The sequence below is a fragment of the Eumetopias jubatus genome, unplaced genomic scaffold (assembly GCF_037043125.1).
Source record: "Eumetopias jubatus isolate StellerSeaLion01/CBP00866 unplaced genomic scaffold, mEumJub1_p1.0 scaffold_3, whole genome shotgun sequence".
Classification (NCBI taxonomy): Eukaryota; Metazoa; Chordata; class Mammalia; order Carnivora; family Otariidae; genus Eumetopias; species Eumetopias jubatus.
This window is the reverse complement of record NW_028274809.1, coordinates 1,475,747-1,495,954: the sequence shown is the minus strand read 5'-3', so window position 1 is coordinate 1,495,954 and position 20,208 is coordinate 1,475,747. Positions and strand designations below refer to the sequence as shown.

Genomic DNA, 20,208 nt, shown 5'->3' with positions numbered 1-20,208 from the left:
GTAGCCACAGGAGCAGGGCAGGGTCAGAAGCAGGACAGGGCCCCGATCCTCCAGCACCCCCACAATGGAGGCTCCCCCTCGATCTACGGCAGGAAACCCTGACCACTGTGAGTGCCGTAATGGTGGCAGATGCCTGGGGGCCAACACCACCCTCTGCCAGTGCCCCCCAGGCTTCTTTGGGCTCCTCTGTGAATTTGGTAAGTGCCCAGGGCTGCATCGGGGCACGCTTCCTGCCTTGCCCCTGAAAAATCCCCCAAACCGGAGTATAGCTGGTGGCTTGGGTCTGGGCCCCAAACATAGAGCCAGACCCTTAACTAGCGGTCTCGTGATCCCCCACGCCCACCCCAGGAGGGGGCCCGCCACAGAGTGCCTGAACCAGGCCACGCTGGCAGGGCCACCTGATCCTTCTCAAGGATGAGAAGTCCCCAGGAAGATGAATGGGCCTCTTCCTTCCCTGCAGAAGTCACAGCCACTCCCTGCAACATGAACACACAATGTCCTGACGGGGGCTACTGCATGGAGTACGGTGGGAGCTACCTCTGCGTCTGCCACACGGACCACAACGTCAGCCACTGTGAGTGGGGGGTAGGGCTACAGGCACAGGCCCACCTAGAAGCCAGGGAGAGGGTGTTAGGAGAAAGTGGGGGCCACACAGGCAGAAGCCAGGGCTTCCCTACTGGCCCACAAGAGGCCCTGTGGATGTGTGCGCCTTTCCTGCTGTCGGCCTCTGTATTGGGGCCTGGCTGTCCACCCCCTCCGCTGCAGGAAGCTCACAGCAGGAAAAGCACCCCTGGATGCCTACAAGCTCTTCCCTAAGCCCCTAGCTTAGCTATTAAAATACTTCATGCCTAATTAAGTATGTGATTAAATACTACTGTGTATTTCTGAGTACAAATAATGGCTTGCATACTGTATAATTACACGTGAAGATGCTGGAGGTGTTGATACGAAAACATTTGTGCACCGCAGCTCAATCCTAGCTCCCAGGAGAGGTAGGGTGAATTCTGGAAAAATCGAGAATAAAAGCATTTCCAGAGAAGGGCCGTAGAGCCTGGTGTGAAGAATCAAGACCCCTCCCCCCAAAGAGTGTCTTTTAAGTGGCCTTGGATCCAGCTGGGATGTCAGGGTGACTACCCTGTGCCCCTGCAGCACTGCCATCACCCTGCGACTCAGACCCCTGCTTCAATGGAGGCTCCTGTGACGTCCACGAGGACTCCTACACTTGCGAGTGCCCCCGAGGGTTCCACGGCAGGCACTGCGAGAAAGGTGGGTGGCAGGGGAGGGCGGGGCAGGGCGGGGCTGGGAGGGGAGGGGAGGGAGGGGCAGGGCAGGGCAGGGCTGGGAGGGGGGGAGGGCAGGGCTGGGCAGGGCGGGGTGGGGCGGGCAGAGGAGGGGAGGGCGGGGCGGGGGGGCGGGCAGAGGAGGGGAGGGCGGGGCGGGGGGGCGGGGCTGGGAGGGGAGGGCAAGGCGGGGCGGGCAGAAGAGGGGAGGGCAGGGCGGGCAGAGGGGAGGGCGGGGCAGGGCGGGGCAGGGCGGGGCGGGCAGAGGGGAGGGCGGGGCAGGGCGGGGCAGGGCGGGGCGGGCAGAGGGGAGGGCGGGGCAGGGCGGGGCAGGGCGGGGCGGGCAGAGGGGAGGGGAGCGCACGGCAGGGCAGGGCCGGGCAAAGCTGGGCGGGGGAGGGCAGGGCAGAGAGGGCCCCCGCTCACCCTAATTTGCGGTTCTGCTCGGTCACCCAGCGTCCGTGTGTCGTGCCCGCATGGTCTCCCCCAGCCCAAATGCTGCTTATTCAGTTAGTGGTTCTGCTCCGTGGCCTCCTGGTCACTACTTGGTTTCCTTCAGAATAGGCATCATTTCCCACTCAGCATTTTTGCAAATGGATTTTAGAATCCTTGATTTTTAAAAAATTCATTAGGGCTTTATTAAATCTAATTGAACTTGGAGAATGTTAGCGTTTCACAACGTTTACATACTAGCGGATGTATTCTTCCAAGGGAACGTGGCGGCACCCATGTGCCGCCAGCGCCCACCCCGGCCTGTGCCTTCCGAGCACTCAGACGCCGTGCCCCTCGTCAGAGGCCAGCGGGCCACAGGCCTGCCTCCCGGAGCTCAGCACCTGGGCCACACACACCCCCTGGGCCTCTTGCTGCCCTCGCTGGTCCTGAGAACAGAGGCCTCAGCGGCTTTACCTGGAAGTCTCTTCCGCTCTTACGGTGGCCCTGAGGGCAGGTCCCGGCTACTCTGACGCACGGAACCCCCACAGCTTCAGCCACCCCTGCAGGAGGAGGGTGTTTCCAAAGAGAAGCCCTCCGGCTTGGTTCTCTGCATGCGTGGCCAAGGTCCATCTCCAACAAAGGCATTCCAAAGTGGGGACACAGGGTGGCAGCTTTTGGGGGGGGGTGGGCGAAACTTGGACATGCAGCCTGTGAGGTCCTGCAGGGTGTGGAGTGGTGGGGAGAGAAAGGCTGAGCACTGCAGGCAGGCCCCCTTCCTGCTGCACCTTGCTCCCAAGAATGTCGAGGAAGCTGAGGACCTAAACTCTGGGGGCCTCTGAAGGTGCCATTCCTCAGGGTGGAGGGGCAGACCTACCACTGGATTTGTTTGTGCCTTTAAATATGTAGATGCCTCAAGCACAGGCACTGCAAGGGAGCCCCTCAGGGCCCTGGGAACATGTTAGGACCCAGAGAAAATGCCCTGGTGCCACGAGAGGCACAGAAAACAAAAATCAGACTGCGGTGGATTCCAACGTCCTATCAGGGGCAGCTGCACTCTGCCACGCAGGCCAGTTCTCCACCAGAAAGGGCCCAGTGGTCCCCAGGGTCTGGGACAGATAGAAGAGCATGGGTGGGCAGAGGGCCCCCAAGGGCCTGCGACTTCTGGGCCCATAGGGCCTACGGGTTGAGAAGATGTGAGTAGGGTGTCACGGGTGCTGCAGGGCCAGGAGGCCGGCCCTGTTCACCCGCTTCTGTCTCTCCCTACCCTTGTCCACACAGCCCGGCCACGCCTGTGCAGCTCGGGGCCCTGCCGGAACGGGGGCACGTGCAGGGAGGCGGGCAGCGAGTACCACTGCAGCTGCCCCTACCGCTTCACCGGGAGGCACTGCGAGATCGGTGCGGCCCCCTGCCAGCTGGAGTCAGCCTGGATCGGGGGAGCCAAGCCCCCACCCAGCCACCATGCGTCTGCTTGTCAGGAGAATCCCCTGAAGGCGCACCAGTTCTGGGATGTTGGCGATCAGGGGAGGGGCGCTGGGTGGTGGGTGCATGACACCTGACTCCCATAGGGGCCTTCTGTTTCCAGGGAAGCCGGACTCCTGTGCCTCGGGCCCCTGCCACAACGGCGGCACCTGCTTCCACTACATTGGCAAATACAAGTGTGACTGTCCCCCAGGCTTCTCTGGGCGGCACTGCGAGATAGGTAAGGTGGGCAGAGGCCAGTGGACTAGCCCAGCTGGGAGCAGCACAGCCAGGGCACCTGGGGGCCCCATCTGCTCCCAGTGGGCAGAGGTGCCCTGCTTTGGAGCAGTGGGAGGCAGAGCTCCCATGAAGCCTAGAGGTCTTTGGGGAGGACACAGCAATGATGACCCCCCTCTGTCCTTGCAGCCCCCTCCCCCTGCTTCCGGAGCCCCTGCATGAATGGGGGTACCTGTGAGGACCTGGGCCCGGATTTCTCCTGCCGCTGCCGAGCAGGGTACATGGGACGCCGGTGCCAGGCGGGTGAGAGGGCTGCGGGTTGGGGTGGAAGGCATGGGATTTCTTCCTAATCCCAGAAGAGCAGAGCAGGGCCAGACAGGGAGCTGAGAGGAGGGAGGGGAAAGAGGGAGAGAACCGATGGGCAGCTACTCCTGGAAGTCAAGACACTTTCACCCTGGGGAGGGGGGGGCTGTGAGGGCGCAGGGGTCCCAGGCCCTGCGGCCTGCTGGGGCAGAGGGCAAAGTCGAGGGAGGGGCCTCAGGCAGGTGCCCCCCAGTGCAGGACAGGGCTTCTGTGTCCTTGCAGAGGTGGACTGTGGCCCCCCAGCGGAGGTGAAACATGCCACGCTGCGCTTCAACGGCACTCGGCTGGGCTCCGTGGCCCTGTACAAGTGTGACCAAGGCTACAGCCTGAGCTCCCCCAGCCACATCCGCGTCTGCCAGCCGCAGGGTGTCTGGAGCGAACCTCCACAGTGCCACGGTGATCTGCAGGCCCTCCGCGGCAGGGAGGGCGGGCAGGCGGGCAGAGCCAGTGGGGTCCACACCCTCCTCCCCGGGGCCCCTCAGGGGAGCACAGGGACCACAGTGCGGACCCTGGCCCTCCCCCACCGTCCCGCAAAGTGAGGCCACGACCCTGTGGGGAAAGGTGGTGAGGACGAGTGGCAGCTCCACTCAGGACTGTTCATTAAGGGCTTCCCTGTCCTCAGAGCAGGGCGTCCAACCCATATGCCCACCCTGCAGATGAAGCAGCGGAGGCCGGGAGGTAGCCCAAGGGCAGAGTCCTCAAGAGGCAGATGAGGATTCAGGGCCCGTCTCCTGCCCCTGGCCCTGGCCCCACCCAGACCCATGGAAGCAGACCCTGCATTTGAACAAGGCCCCCAGGACCCCCAGAGCCATTTGAGGAGTGCTGCTTCAGAGAGCATCACCTCAGGCTCCCACGGTGTGCCAGGGTGCATGGCCTGGAGGCAGGGCCCCCCCACTGATGCCCCTGCAGACACAGGGCCTCTAAGACAACTGCAGGTGTGTTGCATTATGCCTGAGCATCCCTAACTCTGCTCATCAGAAAACCTGCGTGAATTTAACACATCTTTCACAAAACAAGGGTTTTTTTTTTTAGGATTTTATTTATTTGAGAGAGAGAGAGCACAAAAGGGGGTAGAGTCAGAGGGAGAAGCAGGCTCCCCACGGAGCAGGAAGGCCGGAGCAGGAAGCCCGATGTGGGACTCAATCCCGGGACTCCGGGATCATGACTTGAGCCGAAGGCAGACGCTTAACCGACTGAGCCACCCAGGCGCCCAAAACAAGGATTTTTAAACAAAGCTCAGGGACCACGACAGCACCCAGAGACGGGTGGGGCACACAATGCTGCTCTGCCCCAATGCCCTGCAAAGCCCAAGCTGGGAGGCCCCACGCAGGTGGAGAATTCTGGAAGAGAGATGGGGGCTGCCTAGCCCCAAGTGTCTTTCCTGTCCTCCTATCTATCCAAGCCCAGCCGTCTCCAAAGATAGTTAACAATAAAGTCCAAACAACATATACCATTGGGAGCGGAAGTATAGAAGGTGGACAAGCATATATATAAGCATGACAGGTATACGGAAGGAAACATGGCACTGGTCATAAGAAACAGAGCTGATAAATCATTTTTAACAAAAGAGAATGGACAAGAGGACTGGAAGACTGTACTAGCTGAAATAACCGACACAATTTACAAATGGGTACAGATGAAGGCTAAGTTGATGAGCTAAAAGACCAGTCTGAGGACTCGTCCCACAGAGAAGAAGGGAGGTCTGTGTGAAGGTGTAGGCACTGCGGAGGGCAGAAGAGCCGACACTGAGGTAACAGGAGTCCCAGACAAGAGAAAAATAAAAACACAATTAAATGTGGGAACCACTATGGAGCTCAGTTCCCAGAATGACAGATGAACCACCACAGGCTGAAAGGGCCCCAGAACATCAAACAGGAGAAAAGAGGAATATTAGCACATTATAGCAAAATTTAAGAATATCAGAGACAAACAGGAAAAAATTCTTAAAGTATCTAGAGAAAAAAGGAACAAGAATCTTCAAAGGAACAATAATCCCACTGGCACCAGACTTCTCAACAGTGACATCAGATATAAGATAATTAAATGGTAGATTTTAAATACCCCAGAGATCCATTCAGTGAGCATGGAGACAGTCACAAAACGCCATCACTCTCACTGTAACATCAAGGAATCAGAGAGCCTGTAAAATATCATTTAACCTATCAGATTGCTGAGTATGGCTAGAAGTACAGATGAGCCCTTTCTGGGTGAGAAAGACTGATGGCGGCTGCCATCCCAGGAGCAAATCCACTGTGGACAGAGCAATCTGAGGAGCTGGGGAAATCCAACTAAGCTTTCAATCATCATGTGAGCAAGCATGCTGGGTTGGAATCAGGAGTCGCAAATGCAGAGCAAGTGCTCAGCACCCACCAGTTCTCCCCCACAGGATTTTTACTAAGTGCGTGGGAAGCCAGTGGCTGGGCTGGAAAGAAGAGAGATTTCATAGCCTCACAAGGCTGAGATTCCCCAGTCTACCTGGAGGGAGAGGTCTGTTCCAACCCTCAAGAATCTGAAACCAGTCATGAACTGGCACTAATGAGCCCTGTACACCAGGCCCAGCCCAGCTCGCCTCTGGATGATATCAGAGATCAGCTGTTCAGGCTAGGTGTCTGACACAGACTAGAGCATGGCCATCCTAGGGGTATGTATTTTCTACTTTGGCCTCTCTGTTCTTGTATACAGTATGTCTAAGAAGCAAGAAATTATGACATATGATCTCAAGAAGAAATAGTCAATGGAAACAGACATGCAGATGACCCGCATGTTTGAATTAGCAGACAAGGACTTTAAAATAGCCATTATAAATATGTTAAAGAGAGGCAAAATGAATGAGAGAATAGAAAATTTGAGCAGAGGAAAGCGAACTTTTAAAAGTAACTCAATAAAAAATACAACATGTGAAATGAAGAGTAAATTGGATAGGCTTACCAATAGAATGGATACCACAGAAGAAAAAGTCACAGAACTCAAGGACAAGTCAACAAAATTTTCAAACCAAAGATCAGAAAGAAGAAATGAATTATGATTTATAAATGAACTTTTTTTAAATGGAACATAGGAAATCTGTGGGAAATATCAAACAAACAAGCACATAACTGGAGTCCCAGAAAGAGAAAGCAGAATAGGCAAAAGAAATATTTGAAGAGATAATGACTGAGTATTTTCTAAAAATGAAGAACTACATCAACCCACAAATCCAAGAAGCTCAGCAAATACCAAGCAAGATAAATACTGAAGTAAATAAACCTAAGACCTAAAAATTTTTATTCAAACTATTATTCAAATGTGAGAGCATAATAAAAAATGCCCTTTGCAAACACAGCTTCAGAGACTTACCAAAAAAGGGTCTTTTTTTTTTTGGAGATAGTATTCGAGTAGTAAGATAAACCTGGAATATTCTGTAAGCAGTAAGAGAAGGGAGGATTATCAAATATTGTAGGAAAGTCTATCACTCTCTAAAAGGAGAGAGGAAAAAAGCAGAAAAAAGTGGCAGAGTTAAGATTATGATAGAAAAAAATGCAGACAAATATGAATGAGTTAAATTCTCCAGGTAAAACACAGATTGCCAGATTAATTACAAAACAAAACAAGCTAGGGACCCCTGAGTGGCTCGGTTGGTTAAGCATCCGACTCTTGGTTTTGGTTCAGTTTGTGATCTCAGGGTCGTAAGATTGAGCCCCACATCAGGCTCAGTGCGCTCAGCACAGAGTCTGCTTAAGAGTCTCTACCTCTCCCGCTGCCCCTCCCCCCTCTCTAAAATAAATAAATAAATCTTTAAAAAATAAAACCAAGCTATACTCTCTTATAAGAGATACTCCTAAATCATAAACTTAAAAAGACAAAGTAAAAATATGGAAAAAATACCAGGTGAATACAGATCAAAATAAAGCAGGTTTAGCTACACTATTATCAGCTAAAATAGACTCTAAGATGGAAAGCATCATTAAGGATGAGAGGGTCTCTTTCAATGATAATTGGTTCCAATTCACCAAGAAGATCATTATAAACATTCAAGCAACTAATATAATAGGGTCAATACATATAAAACAAAAATTAACAGACTGCAGGAAGAAACTGACAGATTTACCATAATACTATGAAATTTTGAATCACCTCTCTCAATTCAGGTTAAGAAGCCCCCCCAAAAAAAAATCAGCAAAAAGAAAATTCAAATAATACAACTAACAATTTGAACTAATTCATTCTCTGAACACACAGAAAAAATTAAGTTATTAAGGACAAGAAGATAAATTTTAAATTTCATGTTTATATATTTTAAAGATACTTTGAAATGGCTTATGGATCAAAGAAGAAATATGGACAGTGACAAAATTTTAAATGAATATTAATGATCATTTTTCTATACAAAAACTTGTCCAATGCAGCAAAAGCAATGCTTCGTGGGAACTTTAAGTACATAGTTAGAAAAGTTCAAAAATTGATGAACTAAATGTCGGAATTCAGAAGTTAGGAAAAGAACAACAAATGATACAAAGAAAGTAGAAAGAAAAAGGCAATACAAGTAAGAGCCATAATTAATGAAACATAAGTCAAAAGTACAGAGAACACCAAAATTAGTTCTTTGAAAACCCTATGAAAATGAACAAACTTCTATCAACTAATCAAGAAAAACAAAGAGCACGAATAAAAATCCTTATAAATGAAAAAGGTGACAGAGCCACAGATAGAGCAGAGATTAAAAAGATAATGAGAATACCATCAACTAGCCTACAAGTAAATCTGAAAACTTAGGAGAAATGGACATAATATTCATAGAAAAATATAACTTACCAAAAATGACTCAAGGAAATTTAGAAAGCCTATATAATCCTATAAATGTCTAAAGGAATTGAAGCGTACTTAAAGCATTTTCCCACAAAGAAACTCCAGGATGTTATAGGTAAATTCTACCAAATTGCCAAGAAACAGATCATTGCAGCATTATACAGGTTCTTCCAGAGAGTAAAAAATAAAGAATATGCGCCAACCTATTCTGTGAGGCCAGTATAACCTTGATACCAACACCAGATATGGACAGTTGGAGAAAGTAAAATGATGGATCTGTTAAACATGAACATAGATGCAGAAATTCAATAGTCTATAAAGACTATATATACCATTATCAAGCTGGACTGTTGCAAGAATAGTTTGATATTAGGAAAACCTGCTATATTAACCAACTGAAGGATAAAAAGCATATAAGTATCTCAATAAATGCATAATAAGCATTTGACAAAATTTATACCCATTCGTGAAATAAATTCTTAATTTATTTAGAATCTATAAATATCTATATTTATTATATACCAAATAAGGAATAAAAAAGTATTTCCTTACCAGATAAAAATCACATCACACATGCACATAACACCTCTAATACCATGCAGTATAAAATATATAGGATTTGTTGGAGGAAAAACTTAAAAAGAGAGCTGTAGCAGAGCCCACATAACCCTCGAAGTGTGCATCATCCCACAGAGAGGTGTGCTTAGGCCAGGCATAGCCAGACTAGTCACACTATGTGTGGCCAAGCAGTAACACTTCACACATTCATAGAGGAAGAAGGACAGGTTACATCAAGAGAGCTGTGGAACAATGAGTCTCCTGATCCTTGTTATACAGAGGCAGGATCTGATACTCAAAACCTGTGCTTCTGTTGAGCTGACTCAGTCATGCTGAGCTACCAACAGGGGGAAGGAAATTAGCTTCTGGGGCAGTTTTACTGTGCCTCTACTCAAACCTCAAATAAACACTATCCTAAATAGAAACACATTCCTCTTAAAATTGGGGACAATGAGGGGAGCCTGGGTGGCTCAGTCAGTGGAGCGTCCAACTCTTGATTTCAGGTCAGGTCATGATCTCAGGGTTGTGAGATCGAGCCCTGTGTCGGGCTCCACGCTGGGGCATGGAGCCTGCTCAAGATTCTCTCTGTCTCTCACTCTCCCTCTACACCCTCCCCACTTCTCTCTCTCCCTCTCAAAAAGAAATGGAGACAAGGATGCCCACTGTCACGAAGCCTCATCAATATTATATTGGAAGTACTAGCCAATGCAATAAAGTAAGAAAAAGAAATTAAAATCATGAAAATATGAAGGTAGGGAGTAAGAATGTCAGTATTTGTTGTCTTTAATCTATAAGCAAACTTTAATCTATAAGCGGTATGGTTGTCTTCAATCTATAAGCAAACTACTGAAAATGAGAGAAAATATGGTATGTTTACTGGATATAGGTAATTATAACAAAATTCCATTTTAATATATCAACAATTAGAAAATATAATTATAAAAGACATATTCAGAGAAAATCAATGAAACCAAAAGCTGGTTCCTTATTGAAAAACCTCTAGTTAGACTGATCAAGAAATAAGAAAGAAAAATTAGCAATATCAGAATGAAAGAGGAGACATCACTAAGGATCCTAACAAGCATTTAAAGGACAAGGAAGAGATACTGTGAACAAGCTGAGGTCAGTATATCTGACAACTTAAAGAAAAGGGATAAATACCTGGAAAGACACAAATTACCAGAAATGACAGAAGAATAAACAGAAAATATGAATAGCCCCATATCTATTAAAGAATTTTAATATGTAATTTAAAAACCTTTCTGCAAAGAAAATGGCAGGACTGGATTGCTTCACTGATGAATTCTATCAAACACCAAAAAAAAGAATACTAACCCTACACAAGCTTCTTCAGAGAATAAAGAAAGAAGAGCACTTGATTCATTTTGTGAGACCAGTATTGTCTTGATACCAAAACAAGACAGAGAGGTTATTAAAAAAAAAAAAAAATGAACTTAGGGGGGCCGGTGTGGCTCAGTGGGTTAAGCATCCAACTCTTGACCTCAGCTCAGGTCTTGATCTCAGGGACATGAGTTCAAGCTCTGCATTGGGCTCCACACTCTGTGTGGAGCCTACAGAAAAAAAAGAAAAAAAATGAAATTACAGACGAATATTCCTCAAGAATATGGACATAAAAATCCTAACAAAATATTACTAAATCAAACACATTGTTATATAAAAAGGATAATATATCATGACCAAGTGGGATTTATCTCAAGAATACAGATTGGTTTAACACTTGAAAATCAGTAAGTGTAATTCACCATATTAGGATATGAAGGAGAAAACCATAGGATCGTTTCAATAGATGCAGAAAAATCATCGGAAAATATTCAACTACTATTTAAAACTCTTAATAAACTAAGAGTAGATAGGAGGAATGTCTTTAACCTGACGAAGGGTATCCATGAAACAGCAACAGCTAACAACGTACTTCGGGGTGAGAGGTGTACCGCTGTAGTAAGGCAGTGTGTCCATGTCACCGGTTCCCTCCTGCACTGTCCTGGAGGGTCCCAGACACGGCCACAGACAAGGAAAGGAAATAAAAGCCACATCTACTGGAAGAAAGATGACATAGTCATGCACATAGGAAATCCTAAGAGGTTCTACAAGAAAAGGCTATATAATAAATAAGCAAATTCAAGTGAGCCACAGAACAGGGACAATATACAAAACCTTAATATTTTCACAGTCTACCAGTGAACACTTGGAAAATAAGATAAAATGCACAATATTATATATAACAGCACCAAATATGGTAAGTGTTTATATATGTGAAATGAATTATAGACATAAGTGTAAAAACTAAAACTATAAACTTCTAAAAAAATCCTATGAGACAATCTTCACAACAGCTGGAATAAAATGGTTATGCATTTAGAAAAATATTACATCGCCCTACTTTTCACCACACACAAGAGTTCATTCCAGATTAATTAAGGACTTAAATGTTTTTCTAAAACTATAAAATTTTATGTGGAAAATATAGGTATCTTTTTGGCCTTGGGATAAGGAAATATTTCTTTAGCCACAAAAAAAGCCCTAACTATAAAAGAAAAAAAAAATGGACAAATTTGACTATATAAGAATTAGAAACTTAAAATCATCAGCCCTAAGGAAGAAAGTGGGATATAAGCTACAAACCAGGAAAAGATATATATATGACTGGTTTCAAGAATCTATAAAGAACTCTATGAATCAATAAGAAAGAACCATCAACCTAGTAGGAAAATCGGCAAAACACATGTAGTAGGCCTTTCATAGAAGAGGAGATAATAAAGCCGACAAAAATAAAGAGAAATATTAGTAATCAGCAAAATGCAAATCAAAACCACAGTGAGGTGCATTCAGCTGACAAAAGTGCAGAAGACTAAGAAGCCATCTACTGGTGGTACTGTGGATCACCAGGATTTCTTACAAATTGCTGGAGGGAGTGTAAATTAATACAAACGCTTTGAAAAGAGTTTGGCAACTTGCCTATCAATTCGACCAGGCATAGAAACTGTGTCCCAGAGATTCCACTTCTAGGTTTAAATCTAAGAAAATGGGCACATTTAAACCAAGAGCTATGAAAGGAAATAAAAGCATTTTTTAAAATAACAAAAAGTCTAAAACCAACCCAAACACCCACCAAACAAGAAGGGGCAGAGTACGGTAGAATCCCGCCGTGGACTCTGCTACTGTCGTGTTCACACAGAGACGCACAACAGCATGGAGATAGCTCATTAGTATCATTTTGAGTGACTGGTATCACAATATCCTTTTAATAAAATTCATAAATAGCAAAAACAAGACCATACATTGTTTAGGTAGTTTATAACAATTAAAACACTAAAGAGGTGAAGACATAACCCCAGAAACCCACGTCACAAGGGTGGGGAAGTGCGTGTGACCAGATGAGCCAGTGAGCATTCTGGCTCCTGGGTGTCTTATTCACTACCATTTATCTACTTCATTACATTTTAAGCATTAAAATTAAACTTTCCTAAGTTGAAGATTTTGAATTCCAGAGCACGGCTCCCAGTTTAAAATAAAAAACAAGCCTGTGGCAAATACTCTAAAGTGAAGGCCTCGCCCCCAAATGCAGTGATTTCATATGTGGTGGCTGTGAATGGGGACCTGGCAAGATGGGGCCTGGCCACCTGGCAGCCGCCGCAGTGAAGTCCTCAAGGTCACGATGAGCACCCCCCATCCTGGGGCCCACTGCCCACCTCTTCCTCTCCAGGGCGTTTCAGGCCTCTCCAAGCACTGAGGGGTGCTGCACAATTCTGCCTGGCTCCTCAGAACAAAGCTAATTTATGTCCATCTTACTTGGCTCCGAGCCACTGCCTCCAACCACTGCCTTTGTTCTTGGGGTCCCTCCCGGTGCCTGTGCACCTGGGCTCCCCTCTCAGAAGCTGCTGAGTGCGGATCCCAGCCTCCCAGCCGTGCCTGCGTGGGGGCTCCTGCCTCACAAGGCACAAAGGAGGCCCCTGCGCTGGGTAAGACTGCAGGGCGCAGCTCGACCCCCTCCCAGCCTCCCCCAGGCTGCCTGGCCCAGCACTGCCTGCTCTCTGACTCCTGCCTCTCTTTGTAAACATCTCAACCTCCACCTCCCGGGGGAGCAAGCTGACCTTGACCTCCTCTTGCCTTCTGCAGCCTCTGCCCCAGCGGCAGAGGAGGTGGGGTGGAGAGAGTCACACCCTGACTCCTGGCCCTGGGCTCCAAGCCGGCAGAGGGAGGGGAGGCCTGCGGGGTACACCGGTGGATGAGCCTGTACCCGTCACACCTGGGTAGCGCTCTAAGCCCTGAGACAGAGGCCCTGCTCCAGGGAGGGCCAGGCCCAAGATGTGTCCAGGCCCCTGAGAAGCCTAGGCAGTGAAATGCTGAAGTGACTTGGGGGTAGGGCCTTTGTAGGGCAGACAGTGGAGAGGGTGGGCATCAGGCTAAAGCCTCAGCACACACGTGAAATCCGGGGGCTGTGGAGGCCCTGGAGGTCCGCGTAGAGCCCCCACAGGGCCGTGCAGTCCTGCGTAGGCCATGTAGGGCCTGCGTCCCACCTAGATGGAGCCTGTGTAGGGCCTTGCAGCCTCCTGTCCTGTCTCTGCAGAGACAGACGAGTGCCAAGCGCAGCCCTGCCGTAATGGAGGCTCCTGCAGGGACCTCCCAGGGGCCTTTGTCTGCCAGTGCCCTGCAGGCTTCACTGGAGTCCACTGCGAGACAGGTAGGGGCTGTGCTCGGCTGGGTCCCCTGAGTGGCTGGGCCCTCACCCACATTCGAGATGCCCTGGACCTCCTGGACAAACCTATTTTGAACAAGCGTCGACCCTGGGCCACGCGGAGAGCAGAGGGACATGGCTGGGCCCCTGGCCCCAGGGCAGGGGGAGGCACCCCAGGAAGGGAACTCCGAGGCTTTGGGGGATTTCCCCAGCAACCCACCCCCCCCCCCGGCATCTCTCCTCGATCCCCCTTCCCTTCTTCCCGCTGTCCTCTCCTCCCTCCCCCAGACACCCCCTGGCGGCTCTGGCCGACTCTCTGGGTGTTCTCCAGAGGTGGATGGCTGCCACTCCAGCCCCTGCCAGCACGGAGGCCGATGTGAGAACGATGGCGGGGCCTACCTGTGCGTCTGCCCAGAGGGCTTCTTCGGCTACCACTGTGAGACAGGTAGGGAGGCAGGGGCCAAGCCCCCACTCCTCCAGAGGCCCTGTCCTCTGGCCTCTGCTGGGTCCCCTGATGCCAGCTACCCGCCTCCTGCACTTGCCCCTCCAGTGGCCCCCCTCACCCCCCGAGACAAGCTGGCCCCATGGACGGGCGGAGCTCACTGCAGCCCCAGCGTCCCGGTGCTCACCTCCCCTTACACACCTGGGAGCTCTCCGCACGCTTCCCTCCTTTAGAGAACTTGCCACTCTCTGCAACTGTCCCTTCAATTTGCTGGTCTCAGCTCCTCCTCCTAGGATGGGTGTGTCCCGGGGGCACATCATGTCCTAGCCCCCAGGCTGGGCTTGGCTGGCAGCACCCTACTGGGTGGGGTGTGCGGGGCTGCAGGGCAGTGAAGGCTGAACTCGAGGTCGAAGGCCTAGGGCCCAGGGACTGCGGGGCCTGGGAGCCCAGGCATAAGCACCATGGGGGCTGCTTGTGGCCAGGGAGCCTCACTGCAGAAGCTTGGGGTGGGTGAGGGCACACACGGAGGACCAAGGTTAGTGGCCGTGACAGTGATAAGGGAGCTCCTGTGGCTTCAGTGGGAAACTGCGGGCCCCGGCCCTGGCCTAGGGAACTCAGGTCCCCTGGGTGCCCACAGCCCCGGGGCAGAGGGAGGCTGCCCTGGCTGCCAGGTTCTCCCCAGGAGGGGCAGCACTGTGCTCACCCTACCCTGAGTCACCGCCTGCCAGGCTACTTGGGCTTGGGGCGGTGGTGGGATGCCCAGGCTCTGTCTCTGAGCCAGCCTCTTGAGGAGAGCTCTGGAAAGCCCTGCGTGTCCCCTCCTTCACCTCCTCAGATTGCTGCCTGGGAGGGCTCCACCCACATCCACCCCACCACCATGCCTACACAGGAAGGACCTGTGGCCCCCCGAGAGCAGGGGTCCCTCTGGGGGAGCGGGTACGGCCCAGTGTTCACTGCTCCTTTCCTCTTCCCCAGTGAGCGACCCCTGCTTCTCCAGCCCCTGTGGGGGCCACGGCTACTGCTTGGCCGGCAATGGGTCCCACAGCTGCACCTGCAAAGTGGGCTACACGGGCGAGGACTGTGCCAAAGGTGAGGTGGCAAAGGTGCGAGCACAGGAGGCAGCCCCTCGTCCCCCAGAGGGCACAGACCCAAGTGCTGAGCACCCCCCAGGGCAGAGCGTCTAGTTTCCCACGAAGCAGGGAGGGGTATCTAGCGGCCCAGGAGGCATGCAGTCACCTGTGCACACACACCTGAGACCCTCCAGGAGGCCCTGGCCAGAGACCAGGTGGAGAGGGGGCCACTGTGGCAACAGGAGCTGGCTCCCCACCTGCAGTCGCTCACCTCCGCCGGGGGTGGCGGACCCCAGAGCCACCAGGTGAGACGTCTGGCTGGGGGCCAGGGCTTCCGTGGCTGACAGCTGACCACCCCCTTCCCTTGTTCTTGACGGGAACCCTGAAGAGCTCTTCCCACCAACGGCCCTCAAGGTGGAGCGAGTGGAAGAGAGTGGGGTCTCCATCTCCTGGCGTCCACCTGAGGGCCAGGCCGCCAGGCAGATGCTCGACGGCTATGCGGTCACCTACACCTCCTCGGACGGTGCCTACCGCCGCACAGACTTTGTGGACCGGAGCCGCTCCTCGCACCAGCTGCGGGCCCTCGCAGCCGGCAGAGCCTACAACATCTCCGTGTTCTCGGTCAAGCGCAACGCCAACAACAAGAACGACATCAGCAGGCCGGTGCTGCTGCTCGCCCGCACACGTGAGTGCCCACCTGGATGTGTCTGCGGCCACCGGAGAGGCGCACTGGCCAGGGGCCCCAACGCGCCGGGGCTTAGGAGTGAGGCCCGGGGGAGGGTGGGCTCCCCGAGAAGGCACCTGCCAGGGGCCAGCCCATGTTGGGGGTGCTGAAGGCACAGGCAAGGGGCCTAGGAGGTCACCCCAACACGCTGAGGGGGTGGGGAGGAAGCCTGCTGGTGGTAGTTCTAGAGAAGGGGGCCGGCAGGAAGGGGCCTCTGGGGGTGCAGCTGCACAGGAGGGGGAAGCGTAGTCTAGGGTCATCTGCTTCTGGGATCTACAGGGGAGGACCTGGTCCTCCAGCGGGGGGAACCAACGGTGGGCAGAGGCCATGGGACCGCAGGAGACTGTGGGAGGGGGTGCTAGATGCTGGAGGATGGAGCACGGACGGGGCAGTGGTCCCCTAGGCAGCACGGAGGGCCTGTGAGGGCAGCTGGCAGGGGTTCAGAGTGTGGCCAGCACACAAGGGGTCTGCTCCCACCGTACCGGGTGCTGGCACAGGTCAAAGCAGGCAGGCAGGGCCAGCCCCGGGAGCACTGTGAAGCCAGACAGCCAGGACTCACCAGCGGGGACTCAGGCTGGGGAAGGCGAGAATGCTCAGAGGCACGGACAGGGATTCTGTGGGAGGACGAAGGTGCCCAGGGCCACCTGCCAGCCCGAACCAGACACTGACCCTGAGGACACTGAGGGCCAAGTGAGGGATGAGATGAGAAACTCAGCACAGGTGGGGGAGGCCGAGGCAGAGGATGCTCATGGGCCAGCAGGAGGACCTGAGTGAGCTTGTGGGGCAGAGCGGGCTCAGCCTGAGCTTGGCTTTACGAAGAAATGGCATCCCCACCCCTCCACCGACAGAGTGAGGGTGGGGTCTCCCCGGGAGACGAGGGTGGGCAGGAAGGACCACTGCCCAACAGACTGCGCACCTCACTGTCAGGAGAAAAGAGCTCCCCTCCCGGCCCCTGTGGTTCACCCAGACCCTTCCCCAAGGTAGCCCAGGATTTTCCCAGCTTCCCTCCTTGGTAGGCCCCAGCATCACCCAAATGTTCACTGTCCAGTGCAGCCAAAACAGCCAGGGAAAAGAAAAAGGAGGTCCCACGGTCCGTGTGTCCCCAGGGCCCCGCCCCACCGCCTGGCATGTCTAAATAGGCAAGACCGCAGGCCTCTGGGGGAGCCGCCTGCACTCCCCACCCCAGGCAGGAGCCTGTCCAATTGACCCTAGTCCCACTGTGGCTGAAGGCCGCACCAGCAAGCCCAGGTGGGCCGGCACCTCGTTTGGGCCCCTCTCGGTGACCCCCCAGCACACTTCCCGAGCCCTGTCTTATGGTCTCAAGCCCCTGCCCTCCCCTGGAGCGAGGAGGTGCCAGCATCAGCTGAGGGGCCCGTTGCCCCCTAGGACCCCGCCCGGTTGAGGGCCTTGAGGTCACCAACGTGACAGCCAGCACCATCTCAGTGCGGTGGGCTCTGCACAGGATCCGTCACGCCACCGTCAGCAGTGTCCGCGTGTCCATCCGGCGTCCTGAGGCCCAGGAGGACCAGTCCACCGATATGGACAAGAGTGTGGACAGGTTCACGTTCGGGTAAGAGCAAGTGGCCGGCCTTCACTTCCCTCGGGGCTCTGGGGCTTCCTCCTTTCTCCCTCTGTGCCCCTCCCCTGCCACTCCCCACCTGCCCTGCCCACCTTGAGAAGCAGGGGTGTGTGCACCTCCTGTGTTGCCCAAGCACCTGCTCAACTCTGACAGGCAGAGCCCCCCTTTGTCCCAGGCCTCAGTCCTGCCTTGTCCCGTCACAGGTGCTACCAGACAGGTGTTTAAAAGGGCCCTGACAAAGTAGGGAATGCTCTAAAACTTGGGGGGTTGTGCCTCCTGCACAGATGAGACCGAGCCACCCAAAGAGCAGCACAGAGCTGTCCTAGCCTGAGTCACGCGGGCCCCTCTGAAAAGGAGGCACAGGGCACCCCTATACTTGCCTTAAATTTTTATATTGTTCAAATCATATGTTAGAACCTTAAGCTAGCCATATAAACATCTTACGCTTAATTATTACAAATCAAATACAAACAAAACTACAAAGTAAATACAACTCACAGGAACGTCAGTCATTCAGACTGGCTGAGGACTGAAGTAAAAGCTGGAACGGCCCCACAGTGAAGGCTCAGACCACGGCCTCGGCCCACTGGAGGTGGCTCGCCAGCCAGGGAGGCTTCTGACACCTGCTGGGAGCAGTGCTAGAAGAGAGGAGAGTGGGGAGAAGTCCGGCTGGGGTCCCTGTGCCTGCAGAGTGAACACAGCTCCAGTTGAGGAGACCCCCACCTATTCAGTTGCGCCTCTGACACAGCAGACGCCCAGGCTGGCTCTGTGGGGACAGACCAGCAACATCCTGCCCAGAGCCGCCACAGGCCGTGGCCGTGGGAAGGGGTGTCTGGAAGGCAGACAGGGGTCGGGGGCAGGCCAGCCAGGCCAGGCGGGGCACTCGTCCTGTCCGCATCCCTGAGCCACCCACACGGTTGCTCATTTCTGGTTGGCGGACTCACCAAGACCCTATTTTGCTTGCCTGCTGTGCTGGAAACGAGACTCTGCTTTGTGTTTTAAGTGTTGCTGTGACCTTTCTTGATTGATGTCCTGCCCACTTCCAAGGACTGGTGTGACAAAAACACACGTGAGGCCCTGGGTGGGCACTTGGTGACTGAGTCAGGGTCCCCAGGACCACCCGGCTCGGTGACTCACCAGGGCCCCCCCAGACTCAGCAGAGGTCGTGCCCCCAGCTGGGATTCATAACAGAGAAATGGTACAACGCACAGGAAGGGAGAAGTCGGGGGACCAGGCCTGAGCTTCCGGGGCCCCTCCCCCTGGAGTTACACAGGCCACCACCAGGTGTGAGGTGCTGTCTTCAGGGGAGCCCAGGAGAGACGCAGAGCCCAGGGTTTTTATCGGGGGCTGGCCCCGGGGCACCCCTGCCTGCTGTCGATTCGGGGCACCCAGGAGGAAGCGGGTGCTCAGCGTGAACCACGCTGCACAGAGGTGTGGGGGCAGCGAGGTCCTCTCATCCATGAGGGTGCCGGGAACTCCCGCAGAGGGCCACCCAGAAGGGCGGTGGGGCCTCCTTGTTGACCCTCTTCTGCACAATGACCTCCAAGTGCCCCTTTCTGGCCTCTCCTGCCCGAACACCAGTCTCTGCACCTAGCCATCCCAGGCAGGTGTGGGCCGTTCCTGACCCCTGCCCTGTACTAGACAGACAGACCAGGGAGTAGCTCCCACCTGAAGAACACACGGGTCTCAGGCCACAAATCTGGTCATTCTGGAGGCCACCTGCAGGACCACCCACAACTAGGCCCGCCTGTGTGGAAGGAGTTACAGTCTGGCAGTGGAGTCTCTCCCTGGCCTCCCTCCCCCAGGGCCCTGTTGCCAGGAAGGAGATACACCATCCAGGTGACTGCCCTCAGCGGGCGTGGGGGACAGGAGCCTCCCACCGAGAGCCTGGCCTCGGCCCCACTGCACGTGTGGACTCGTGAGTACATGACCTCAGGTTTTGTGGGACCTTTGGAAGCTCTCACCTCCCTCCAGCCTGAGTCCTACCAAAGTGGCCCTGGCACACCAGAGGTCTTCCCCACAGGCGCCAGGAAGGGTGGGCATGCCAGGAAGCCCTCTGCTTCCAGCACCCAAAGGCTCCTGGGCTCCTACCAGACAGGGGTCAGAAGCAAAAGGCCAGAGGGCATGCAGGTGAATGTCCACACTGTCCAGTCCCTGATCTTCATGGTATCTGGTGGGGAGGAGGCCTGGCCCTCACCACCCCAATATGGAGGGGGCCAGAGTGCCATGTTGTCCACGCCAGGGGGACCCGTGAACAAGGAGGGGTGCGTGGTGAGGGAAGGTCTGGCCAGGGCCTCGGTTTCAGGTTCCAGAACAGCCCGGCTCGGGGAGGCGCATGGACAGCCCATGGGCGGGGGGCGGGGCGGGGGGGCGGGGGGGGTGAGGGCCAGCTCAAGTCCTGGCGCTGACCCTGAGTGCGGGGACCCCGGCCCACTCCCTGCCCGTCTGGCCCCCTCCCACACCCCAGGGGAGGGTGCACACAGCCAGGCTTAAGGAATCAAAAGAATATGCTGACAGGCTGCCCAGGGACGGGGCCTCCGTGGCTGCTTCCAGGCAGCATGCTGGGGGGCCTCTCGGGCAGAAG

General features: G+C 53.3%; 1 protein-coding gene across 2 annotated transcripts in view; it reads left to right on the top strand.

Annotated features, from left to right (window-relative positions):
• SNED1 (sushi, nidogen and EGF like domains 1) overlaps positions 1-20,208 on the top strand; it is an 85,518-nt gene that overhangs the window by 40,717 nt on the left and 24,593 nt on the right. For both annotated transcript variants that reach the window (XM_028105201.2, XM_028105200.2), the window contains exons 10-22: positions 93-197; positions 461-574; positions 1,150-1,266; positions 2,991-3,107; positions 3,295-3,411; positions 3,597-3,710; positions 3,993-4,166; positions 13,702-13,815; positions 14,141-14,254; positions 15,227-15,340; positions 15,710-16,006; positions 17,432-17,615; positions 19,430-19,542. In XM_028105201.2, coding sequence (XP_027961002.1) covers positions 93-197; positions 461-574; positions 1,150-1,266; positions 2,991-3,107; positions 3,295-3,411; positions 3,597-3,710; positions 3,993-4,166; positions 13,702-13,815; positions 14,141-14,254; positions 15,227-15,340; positions 15,710-16,006; positions 17,432-17,615; positions 19,430-19,542 — 1,794 coding nt within the window. The remainder of the gene's footprint in view (positions 1-92; positions 198-460; positions 575-1,149; positions 1,267-2,990; positions 3,108-3,294; positions 3,412-3,596; positions 3,711-3,992; positions 4,167-13,701; positions 13,816-14,140; positions 14,255-15,226; positions 15,341-15,709; positions 16,007-17,431; positions 17,616-19,429; positions 19,543-20,208) is intronic.